The sequence below is a fragment of the Poeciliopsis prolifica genome, unplaced genomic scaffold (genome assembly GCF_027474105.1).
Source record: "Poeciliopsis prolifica strain line A6 unplaced genomic scaffold, Auburn_PproV2 SCAFFOLD008, whole genome shotgun sequence".
NCBI lineage: Eukaryota > Metazoa > Chordata > Actinopteri > Cyprinodontiformes > Poeciliidae > Poeciliopsis > Poeciliopsis prolifica.
In genome coordinates this window covers 312,722-325,410 of record NW_026562383.1, presented here as the reverse complement: position 1 = coordinate 325,410, position 12,689 = coordinate 312,722, and the positions used below count along the sequence as shown (strand labels likewise).

Below are 12,689 nucleotides of genomic sequence, written 5' to 3'. Positions count from 1 at the left end.
CTGTTTAAGCTGGTTTCGAGACCGGATTCGCCTGACTACTAACGGCCTACATCCAGATGTCCCACCCTTCTTCCCCCTGTGAATTAGCCAGACTGAGCAGCATACAGCCAAGTAGTTCCACAGAGCACATCTGTTAACAGTCGCTCCTTCTCTTTTTTGCAACTTGCACTTGTTACTGAATCAGGTTAGTTTTAGTGACTCGGGCGAGTCCCAAGGATGTTGTTTTAAATTTGGGCTAAAGCAACCTATAAAACATTACCTACTTTTCTTCCCCAGAATCAAACATCACAGCTATTTTACTACCATCAAAGAACTTTGAGGTAACTCATTAATTGAATGTCCACAACATCTTTTAGATTTTCTTTATGCTAAATATTTTATTAGTAAAGCAATTTTGCAAGGGTCAGTACAGCTTAATTAAGTAGCAGAAATAATCAAATAAGTAAAATAAATCATCTAGCCTGTCTTTCCCTAACGCTGATACTAAGAACTAAAAAGGGAACCTTTAGAGAGACGGACGGAGTTTGGTGTCTCGAACCCCAGACCCGGATCGATGATGAAGAAGGTGTTGCAGCAGGCGGAGGAGGTTGATTGACGAAGGCAGGGATCTCTGTTGGTCTGATGAGCTGTCATCTCTGCATCGATGATGAGGTCACACAGGACTTGGGTCTTTATCTTTGTCTTGATCTTCATCTTTGCCTTGGTCTTCATCTTTGCCTTGATCTTCATCTTTGTCTTTATCTTTGTCCTTGGGGTCTGAACCCAGCCGATGAGAGAAGTCCGATTTGAAGCCACATGTTGCGGGGCTGATGGGTTGATCCCCATGCGCAGGACAGTCTTCGTCCCTGTGGCCCCGGCTCTTCTTCAGCTGCAGAGTTCTTTGTCCATCTCGGTCTTGACTCGAAGCTGCCTGGAGGATCCAACCAAAGATTCCTCTTTTGCTCTCCCCTTTTATAGGGTTTATACCCGCTTTCGGTGCATTTTCATTGGCTAACACTGTTGCTGTGCTTTATTGGGTAACTGTTTGGACAGATGAACTCATATCCATCACTGTCTTAGAGACATTTTGTCCTGATGTCTTGGCTAATGCCTCAGGGTTGCTCAATGTTTCTCCCGTGTCTCTGACACATTTAAGTTGTTCAACAAGCTATCTCCTAATAAGGTCTTGGTCATCTCTGCTTTCCCGTTTGTCCCCATTTTACCCCTAACCTCTCACCTACTATCTACCTCCAACACATCATCAGTGATCTTTAATAGCAGTTACATGTTTTACACCATTTCAAGTTCAATGTTAAAATCACATTCATAAACCTTTTAGTTTCTTTAATTTAGCATTCATTTATAAGTTTATGATAATCACAACTTATTACTCTTTTATTATTTGATACCAAAGTTACAGTTACTTGTTTTACTTGTACGTTTTTCCACAAGTGTCAGTAAGTATTGTTATAAGTAAACCAATATTATTATAAGTACTTTACTTTAAATCTTATCTAATTACTCAAAATGTTTAGATTTTATCCTTTAAAACGTTTATGCTTTTAAACAAGGACTGGTCTCAGCTATTTTTATACAGCTGCAAGCTGGAAACTTACTTCCTCTTTTTCCAGGAAACCTGCTCTTCCCGTCTCATATCTCTCTCTCTGACTATGATTTCTTATGATTAGATATAAAAAATAAGTATAATGAAAGCTAAGTTTGCAGGAGACAAAACAACACACACAACCAGATTTATTTTATTGCAGTCTGGGTCTACTGTTGGATCTAGATGTGATTGGTGTGACTTATTTTAAAGATAACTTTATTTGTTGTTACTGTTAACTAAAATCTCCAGCATGGGGAAGTGGGATGATCTCGGATTTTTCTTGACAATTGCCATCAGTTTCTCACCCAATAGAGCCAGATGGATGGTGTTGAATGCACTCAAAAAGTTAAAAAGCATCATTCTCACAGTGCTTGCTGACTGGTCCAGATGACTGTAACCATGGTTAAGCAGGAAGAGAATGGTGTCCTAAAGTTCAAGTCTGGGTAGTAAGACAAACTGTAAGGGATCTAAGTGTGGTTGCATTGTGGTTACGATGCATTCTGTTTTCCACATCACAGGGACCCACTTTAGATGCAGGATCATGTTGAAGATATGCTAGAGGACTCCACGAAGCTGGATAGCCTGCAGTTTTGCACGGTGGAGTCTGACCAGCTGTCTTTTAATATCTTCAGCGTTTACTATAGGGTGACCAGCTGAGAGGTGGGGGGATGGTCACTGAGTACAAGAGGAGGAAAGGAGATGTGAAAGTGAAACTCAAATGGGTGAATAGCAGTGGTAGTGATGGGAGTAAGAGGTACAGGGATTATCAATTATCAAATCTATCAAATTTGTTAAAAAGCTGGTTGAGTTTATTGGCTCTGTCAACATTACCCTCAACTGCTCCTCACCTACTGATCTGAACCCAGTGATAGTCCTAATCCCTCTCCAGACCTCTCTGATGTTTTTCTGCTGGAGTTTCCTCTCCAGCTTCCTCTTATATACCGTAATCTTCTCACATCGTCCATGTTGCCATCTCTGAAAGCCCTCGGCTTCTCATTCAGGATGGTTTTGATCTCCTTTGTAACCCAGGTGTGTTGTTGTTATTTGGGTAACAATAAACAGTCTCGGTAGGGATAGTGGAGTCAACACAGAAGTAGTCAGTTATGCACCATGTGAGCTCACCAATATTCTCCATATTTGAATTCCTGACAGTCAATGGCCTCAAAACATCCCTGTAGTGTCTCAGTGATCTTCTGTGACCCCTCCTCACTGTCCTCATGGTTGCAGGATCATGACACAGTTACCCTAGGCACCAGGTTATGATCGAACTTTGAATGGAGAGAGGGGAGAGGAACTGTGAGCATCTTTTATATTAGTCCAGAGTGAATCTTCTCTGGTGGGACGTCTCACATGATGGGTGAAGTTGGGGAGGGTTTTGTCCATGGTGACATGAATAAAATCCCCCAAGATAATCATGAATGCAGTTGAATGTCCTGTCTGCAAGCAATCTACAACGCAGTGGATGATATCATAGACCGTGTGGGATTGCTACCCGACCCATAAAATACAAAATTATCGTTCATTTGGCTGTTAAATATTGCGTCCCGTATTAAAGCAATACAGGGCATATATTGGTCCATATTTCTATAACTGTCCGATAGACATACCTATAACGCACATATCAGCACTAAGTGTAACAATAATGACAAAAATAAAACACACGAAATATTAAGGTCAGCTACACAACCCCCCCAGACGGCTTAATGCTATTATCATGGTTACCTAAAGACGGAAACTTTGTAGCCGGGGTGAGCTGCTATCAACCTGGGTCTTTTGAAATGTCCACCCAATACTTCACCATGTCCTTAGAAGCAAAACCTCTTGCAAAAATACAATGGGAGCGCTGAACCGTCTTAGTGAGGATGAATACAGACATTTTAAAAAACACTGTGCCCATTGTGGCACAGTGTGCTATATGATATCAGAGAGAATGCATCAGTAGAGTAACACCGCAGACCCGCCAGAACCTAGAAGAACCGGACATCAGTGTCTTTTCAACCCTCAATTATCTCCTGAAGCTGACATGGTACAGAACATTTTGCTATGATTTAAGTTTCTTATTGTGCTTGTTGTAGACTATTATGGTCTGATTATTTGCTTAGGATGTTGAGTTTTGATGACACTTTATTTAATCTATAATAGTATCAGTTAAAATATAGAATTGATCATTTAAAGAACAAATCATGCTAATCAATTACCAGTACATACATAAATATTTCCTACTTTGAAACTGTTTGTTAGGACTTTCTGTGTGTTTTCTTTAGAAATGTGAATATATTTTATGAATACATCGCTCGGTGTTCATTTAATGTTATATTTCACTATTATTTTATTAATGCGGTTTACAAGTTTGGATAACCTGACTTCCCATTAATGGGAAAAAAAAAAAAAAAAACACGCTAACCAAAAATGCATCAGGCACATACCTACAGCCCAGGGGTGGTTCTAGACAATGGTCAACAGTGTAAATGTAATTTGTTAATACCCAGTGATGGAATTGTTTAACCTTCACAATTTTACTCTAACAATAAATTCAAAATTATTGTGCTGCACTATGCTTAGCAGAGTAAAATAAGCATTTCTACAGCAAAGAAAAATATTATGATTCTCTTAATATATAGTACTAGAAATATGCAGAAATAAATTGAAGTTGCAAAATAATCAATCGAAAAAATAAAAAAAGCAAAAAAGGTGAGGAGTAACCACAACAGGCTGCATACATGTTGGCGCATGCGCACTAAATCACTAACTTACTGATTTGCATTAAGTATATTTAGAAAGACATTGCAAAATGTAAAAGTGTTGACTGAATTGTGTCTTGACAGTAGATATTGAAGGTTTGGTTTCTTGGATGTCTAGATATCGAAGGCTTCAGCGCTCCAACAGCGTGACAGCAGCTGTACAGGTAAGCAGCAAGCTTGGATTGGGACGAGTTCTCTGTGCTGTTCCTAGCAATATCTAACAGCTCTGTTGGATAGTTTGCCAACAGAGCTGTTTTCCTTCATCATGAACAACGCACTCTGCTGTAAACATCGGAATTAATTAATGACTATACTTAATTAATTAATTTTTAATGAACAGAGTCCTGGTGCTGCCCAGAGGTCTGAGTGGGTCATAGGACAGATAAATGGAGAAACAGCAGCACATATGATGGGTTCTGTTAAAGATTGTTCACTGTGAAAGCCTGCATATCTGCATATCATGTGTGATATCTTGCTCTTTGGGGATCTGTTTGCAGAGAAGTTATCAAATTTCTACATGTATTTGTCAAATTTTAGATTCAGCCCACTTTTTCCAGACCATGGAAAATGTGACTCAGGTGGAAGAATAAATCTGACTTCCACAGCCAAGCTTTTTTTTGGCTAAAATTCAGAATATCAAGTTGATCTTGACAGAAGACATGAGGGAATGAGAAATCATTTGGAAATATGTAGGCTATTTACAAAACTAAATATAAATGTCACATAACTAAATATTAAGTTAATTCTCGGATCCTGTTTATTTCCCAATCCAGGCAGATCTAGACCTGCCAGACCTCCTAGACACTCCCCTGGACTCTCCACACCCTCACAGAGGACGTCTGGCCTCCTGTGGCATATCTCGGAAGTATTCCCGTGATGCAGCCACCTCCACTGTCAGCATTCAAGGCTCAGGGAACCATTACCATGCCTGCGCCTCAGATGATTACGATGATGTTGGTTTTGACCCGTCCATCCTCCCCCCGCCTGACCCCTGGATAGATACTGTTACTGATGACCCGCTTGATGCAGACTTCAACAGCTCTGCTATTCTGGAGGTATGTGGACTTGTTTTACTCATTTTGGTTTGTTTTTAATGCATATCAATCATTTCAGTCATTTTTTACACATCCCTGATATCGGTGACCAAAGTCCTTCACAAAATATATATAGGAAAGTAAGGATGCACCGACATGAACATTTGGCTTGGAACTGATATCCAATCCATATTATTACTGCTGTTATGACCGATGTCTGATATCAGTCATAGACAGTTTTCAAGTCTGGTGGATGAAAGAACACATAGAGTCAAAGCTCAGTCAATGATCAAGTCTAGGAGAGAGATGGGGTTTAGCACTGAAAGACAGTGACAAGTGTATCATCCAAGGAGATTATTAAGTTGTTGATGCCTGCAGGAAGGTGTCACTGCTTAACAGAAAGAAGACAAGGTGTACACTGGCTTCAAAGAAAAATACAGAGAGCAAAAAATTAAAAGCTGACATAACAGGAAAAATGCCGAATTGGAGAAAAGTAGGAGTAAGTAGAAAAGAGAGGAAAAATGAAGCGTAAGCCAGTCTGACTAACAGTTTTATCAGAAAGGAAAGTTTTAACTCTATTCTAAGCAGGGTGTCTACTTCACCCCCGATCTAATCTATATTTTTCACCCTGAACTAGCTCATGATGTTCCTCAAACAGACTCAGAATAAACACAATAATTATTGAAGAGACTCACCAAAACAGCATGTGTATAAATAAGGTAATGAATGCATTTTACTGATGACTGTCTTTATGCATGCTCTCCATGAACCCATCCATCCATCCATTTTCTGAGCACCCTTCTCCCTAACGGGGTCGGGAGGTGCTGGTGCCTATCTCCAGCTGCGTTCTGGGCGAGAGGCGGGGTACACCTTGGACAGGTCCCCAGTCTGTCGCAGGGCAACACAGAGAGACAAACAATCAGGCACACCTAGGGAGAATTTGGGAAGGCCAATTAACCTGACAGTCATGTTTTTGGACTGTGGGAAGAACCCGGAGAACCCGGAAAGAACCCACGCACAGGGAGAACATGCAAACTCCGTGCAGAAAGACCCCGGGCTGGGAATCGAACCCAGGACCTTCTTGCTGCAAGGCAACAGCACTACCCACTGAACCACTGTGCAGCCCCCTCCATGAACGGAAAACTTCCTGTTAGCCAGTGTTAGTCTGTGCTTCACCTCAGTGAGTGAAATGCTGGCCTGTTTGCAGGCTGAGAAGTATAGAAGTTGCAGCATTGGATAATATGTTGCATTATATAATAATAAATCTTGTCAAATGTGCAGTTTGACACGTTATTTGAATGCTGTCATGTTATCTGAACATGTAATGTTCAATGTCAGATGCCAAATTTCTGACATTTGAAATGTCACTGAATCTACACTACATTTTTTATTTTTTGAAATAACTTAGATTTTTAATCATATTTTTTTTGTTTTTAGGTTCTTGCATGCACAATATCTAAGAAATGTATTCCTCATGACACACTTCTTTTTTAAAAGTTCTCCATGTGTGTTTTACATATTAAAACACACATTCCCCAATATGTGTTGTAATATTTAGAACACACATAAATATTACATTTAATTTCAATATTTCATCTTCTTTATTGCAGTGTTATTGCTGTGCAAGTGTGGAAAATGCTAGCAGAAAATGTCAGTTTTAGAAGAATGAATGTTCACATCTGAATAACCTTACTTTAAGATATTTATTTATCAGAAGCTGAAAATGTTAATCTTGCCCATCAGTGAAAGATAAACCAACAGTTACTTTCAGCCTCTTTCAGGGGTTAATGAATATTTCATGTACACTATTTTGACAGTATGTGCAAATCTGAATATTGTGATGTAAGGTGGTACAGCGGTCGGTCTGTCAGAGAGATGGACGCTGGTTCCTGAAGCTTCTTCAAGCTGAGACCGACCGCATGGAGGGATGGTGTCGGCAGATGGAGCTCGACCAGCGGGAGAATGAGTTGCCTGAAGATAGTAGGTTTTATATGTGTTTGTTTATCGTTCACATTTCAGCAAACATTTCAGGATAAATAGTGCAACACACATTTTAAATATTAAATTTGAAAAGTATAAAATTCAGTTTTTTATTACAAAGTTCATACAAAGAGTCTCAACCATAAGAAATTTAAAAGGTCCACAATTATGAAAAATTTCTGTTTTGCTTCTTTCTGTCCTTCCACTTATTTATGGCATCTACAAATTTTCCAAGAGCAAAAGAAACCAAACACCCAGCTGTCATTTTGGAATAAGTATATGTACTGCGGGAGGGGAGTGTTTGTAAGACAGTTTGTTTCAAAAACTTCTAAATTGTTGCGTCACAACATTTTACAAACCGACCCCAAGTGGATCTCCAACCATTTCATTACAGGTTTGTTCTGCTGGTTTTACATTTGCTTGAAAAGGAAAATGTTTTGTTGTCCACTGTAACACAGAGCTTGAGCATGGTTCATGTATGTTTTCCCAGTCATGGAGAACAGAGCTGTGTGGCTTCATAATATTTCTGCTTGCAATGTCTTTGCAATATTACCAAAGTAAGTTTTAATTTGTACAGATAATTTTAAGCAGAAATCTTCTGAAAACTACCAACAATTCATGACAGAATTTACTAAAATGTTTAAACTGAAGAATCTGTTTTTACTTTCTCACAAATGGTGCACATCACCATCGTGTTGTTGTTTGGCAGAAACATGGTTTGTCATTTAGCACAAGCTAACACTAAACAAAACCCTCTGCTAGTCTTGTGTCTCACTTTATGTTACTCATAATCAGTGTGTCCAAATTCAAGGTGTGCATCTTTCAAAGCATATGGACGTCTTTGGGTCAAAGGACCTGGTCTACATAGCACAGGTCCTTCGAACGCCATGAATATTTGAGAATATTTAAATAGACGTTACATAACATTGTGGTAAAGCTATTATTTTTGAATGCTTCACTTTAATCAATCAAACTGATTTGCTAAAGAATAAATTAAATACTTTGGATAACTAAACATTATGCTGCTCAACATTACCTGACAGAACAATGTCGCCGTTTAACTTTCACTCATTGGAGAAAGCTATTGGCAGTTTGAAAACAGTGTGCTGGGAGTCAGGCATTTTCTCTCTGTAAACTGAATGTGGATCGCCTGGCCAGCTGACAGCTGGCGAGGGGAGCTGGCTGTTAATGCAGCGGCAGCAGACATTTCTGAAAAATATTGTCAGAGTAATATTGCAATTTGGTGGCGTATTAATGAATCAAGCAGACATTTGAGATTTACACAGCTACAACCTTACTTAAAAATATTGTACAATTTAATGTTGTGTCACTCACAGTGTAATGTAGCAAAAACAATGTGCTGCTCTTCACTACCGTTGCTGCTTTTCCCGAACACTCAGTTTGGACCCACAATGAATCGTAGGATATGGTGGGTCATGAAGGATTCACTGGACCTGTCCAGCACACAGGACAGATCCAGTACATCAGTAGGGAACTCACAATGCATTACAGACATCACACAAATCTTAATATTGCCTCAGTATTACAAGTTTTCATAGTTTCTCTGAGAATCCATGTTGCCTGCACACATGTTATATTTCACGGAACCTGCTGGCTGTAGGTCAGGGTTTGTGTATCTGGGTCCAAAGGTGGCATTCTGATTGCTATCTGGATCTGCTTCAAAAGCAGCACAGATCTCATGTAATAACTGAAAGCCTCTCTGAAGTGGCAGTGTTGCTTTTTGTTAGGCTCATCAAGTGGGAAGTTAAAGTTGTAACCAATAACAGTTAACTGAGGAACATTTAATTATGTCTCTGCTTATTTCAGCAGGGCACTGATAAGAAAGCACAAACCCAAATGGCACAGGACCAAATTTTGAGTAAGATGTTCAAGTCCATGCAGTAACTTGCATATCTGTGGTTATGGGCATGTGTCTTTCAGTCTCTCCTCGCCATGATATGAGGATCTGAATGAGGACCTTCCAAATGAGACACATTAATATAGATTTAATTTTGTCATGTGACCTTTTTCAAGCTATAACAGTGGTGCTAATCACCTCCCTGTACTTGACTGTAATCATGTTTGTAATGCAAAAACACTACTCCAAACTTCTTATGAAAACAATTTATAAATTGTGTAAGATAATATCAGAGGGCATATACAAAAAGCAATACATACTATTGACTTGTATGTTTATGTTAGAAACACATTACTATCTTTGCATATCTAAGGACCCATCACTCACCTGCACATGCCCTGGTTTCACTACACACCAGTCCTAACCCTGTTTTTTGCTCTTTGCCACTGGTTTATATACTGCCATTTCATTTGCAGTCTCTGGGGCAATTTTCTATGATCACAAATGATTAATTAACAAATAACTGGAAACAAACTGTTACTCCAAGATCACCAAGTTAAAAAAAATAAAATAATTATTGACCTGTGTTGTTGCCTGGAGACAGATCGGCAGTGAATTGGTGCATGACAAAAGCAATGGTACTGTCTTATAGCACATAGTACTGTCATTTGAAACAGAAGTCCCACCATGTGACTACACACAGGTCATGTTCCATCTTAGCAAGAACATGACATGCACTTCAGTTCCACCACACCACAGCAGAATCAAGTGTAACCTGCTATTAGGGACATAAAAAAAAAAGTGTATTCCTCTGTTATGTTGACAGCAGCTTTCTACTAATAATTTCAGCTATTTGCAGGCAGTTGTCTCTGTGGGGATCTTTGGGAGTTTGAGAAGACTGAGCAGAATAAAGAAACTAATGAACTGATGTAAGATTAATTTTGATGTTTAGAAAAGTAAAAAGTTAACAACAGAAGAGGGAGGACAATTAGTTGATGGCAGCATTATCTAAGCCTATGTCCTCCAGCAGGAATGTATCACAAGGTATCATTTTTTGACTTGGATAATATGTGTTTTACTTAAAACACATATTCATTTTGTATGATTTTCAAAGGTGAAAATACATTCGATCCTTGTGTTTATCCTACATTTTATTTTACCATAACTTGTGTTTGTGTTCTCAGTCCGGGAAAAGATGAGAACTGCTGTTGGAAGTGCTCAACTTCTCATCTCCCAGAAGTTTCAGCAGTTCAAGGAGTTATGTGAAGAGAACCTGGTAAGTGCAAAAACCCTTATCAATAATTTACTGGAAAACTTGCATCTTCAGGCCTAGTGGACTTTTTACAAGTTCTGAATTCCAGTCTTTCTTTACAATCTTTGGATCAATAGCTCAGAAAATACATGCAATTGTAGCTTTTGTAAGCAGTAATCTAACGCGTTGCTATTTCAAATCCAGTAGTGAGACTACAGTTACTTGTCAAAATCACTTTGCTTCACTATTTTCTTTTGGAATTTTATTTTATTTCCTCTGCACATCTTGCCCAGTGATCGCCATTTCTATGCAACAGTATCAGCAGCGACAGAAACAATGAAGGGAGGATGCCAAGTCCAACTATTATAGCGGCTTAGGGCTTGTTTTTTTTGTTTTTTAAAAATTGTTTGCAAATTTAATGAGTCTGCGTTGTGCCTTTTTGGGCTCGTTTTTAAACGTGAAGTTGCTCTTTTGGACTTGGAAATAAGCAGAGACTCATAATAAATCCCAGAATTTCTCAGTTAATTTTAGTCTGACTCTCCTTGTCCATCATTTCTGTCCTGCTGTGTCTTTGTTAATGTTTGTTTGTAATTTTTTGAACTGTTGTAACCATTAAACAATCTCCCCCTCAGTTCATCCTTATAAGCGGAGACACATTGTTGATATTACCATTATAAAATAACTTGCAATTAAGTATTGGCAAAGATCAAGATTTTTCAAAGTAACTATGCTGTCACTGATTGAAAGTTATTCTCATAATTTTGTTCTTTTAATTTGTATATACCCCTGGACAACCCAATTATCATTTGGGTTGTTCATGATACATAAATATAACAAGTATAACCAATAATGTGATATACTTCTCAGTTCGATCGTATTTGCACTTAGAGCCAATTAAAAATTTGTAAGCATTTTCCCTTAGATTAGTTCTGTTTATTTTTTCTTGTTTTTTATTTTGCCTTTTGCACCATGACAGAACCTCAGCATCCATCCTCGTCCTGCAGCCTCAGATCTAGCTGGTTTTTGGGATATGCTTCAGCTGTCAATTGAGAATATCAGCCTCAAGTTTGATGAGCTTCACCAGCTCAGGGCCAACAACTGGAGACCGCTGGACCCTCCTGATAGAAAGGTACTCTCATTTCTAAGGTGATGGGAAAGGGATATGCCTTCATTTGTTCTCTTGCTCTATCTATTATTCTATGCCCATTTGCATGAACATGATATTTAAAATTGAATATCAAAGTGTTAAGGTTATTCACCTATTCACAAATGTAATAACACATTTCCTTTTATTCAAGCATTTATTATGGTGAAAACTGGATGCTTTCCCAGTTGAAATAAATATTTGTATTTTTGTTTTTTCCTATTGATCCTGAATTTTCGGAATGCCAGGCTTTATTAAGACGCATAGTTAATAACACATCTTTAAACGTAAACATGTCTAACCCTGTCATGCATTGTAGTTACTACAGTGGACAGCTATCTAAAAGCCATTTTCTTGTGTTTCCTGTGTTTTTTTTATTTTTATAAATACATACAGATCACTAAGTGGACACTAGAGTATCAGGCAATACACTGCCAACTACTGTCCATCCAGTGCAAGTGCTAGAATTTCTTGTTAACTCCAGCCTGATATGCTTCGGCGGACAGACCGAAGCATATCAAACTAACTCAGAAATATCCAGTCCCTCTTTCTACTGTAGAAAATACTTTCAGGTAAAAAACATATATATTGTGACATCAAGAAACCCCTAAAGACTAACACTTTTTCTACACAACTTTACATTTGGAAAAAATACAACTGATCACCTGTCCACTAAAGTGGATGTCATGTATCAGTGACAATATTTTGACAGGTATTGATATCAATACTCTGACTATAGATCTACAATATGCAACATTTCCAGAAAATATTTTGACTGTAAATAACACAACTTATTTTAAACAATGCAAACATATTTTTAATAACATTATATTAACTTTGAAAGGTTAATTGAAATAAAAGGATAGAATCAATGAACTAACCCTTGCTATTTATTATCTTAGACTTCTCTTATGTTTTTTACAATTCGGGTTACATAAGGATGATGAATAACCTTAGATCATTGAGGTAATTGAAGAGGGACATGAAATAATTGGAGATGCAGAACCTAGAGAATGCAAACCTGTATGCATCCCAAAAAACAAAATAAATTCTGGCCTAAACAGATCAGGAAATGAAGACATTTCCAGTAATAAA

The 12,689-nt window shown here is 38.3% G+C and overlaps 1 protein-coding gene across 2 annotated transcripts in view; it reads left to right on the top strand.

Annotated features, from left to right (window-relative positions):
• dlgap1a (discs, large (Drosophila) homolog-associated protein 1a) overlaps window positions 1-12,689 on the top strand; it is a 78,936-nt gene that overhangs the window by 48,726 nt on the left and 17,521 nt on the right. For both annotated transcript variants that reach the window (XM_055032776.1, XM_055032777.1), the window contains exons 11-15: window positions 4,445-4,490; window positions 5,100-5,381; window positions 7,208-7,340; window positions 10,383-10,474; window positions 11,427-11,579. In XM_055032776.1, coding sequence (XP_054888751.1) covers window positions 4,445-4,490; window positions 5,100-5,381; window positions 7,208-7,340; window positions 10,383-10,474; window positions 11,427-11,579 — 706 coding nt within the window. The remainder of the gene's footprint in view (window positions 1-4,444; window positions 4,491-5,099; window positions 5,382-7,207; window positions 7,341-10,382; window positions 10,475-11,426; window positions 11,580-12,689) is intronic.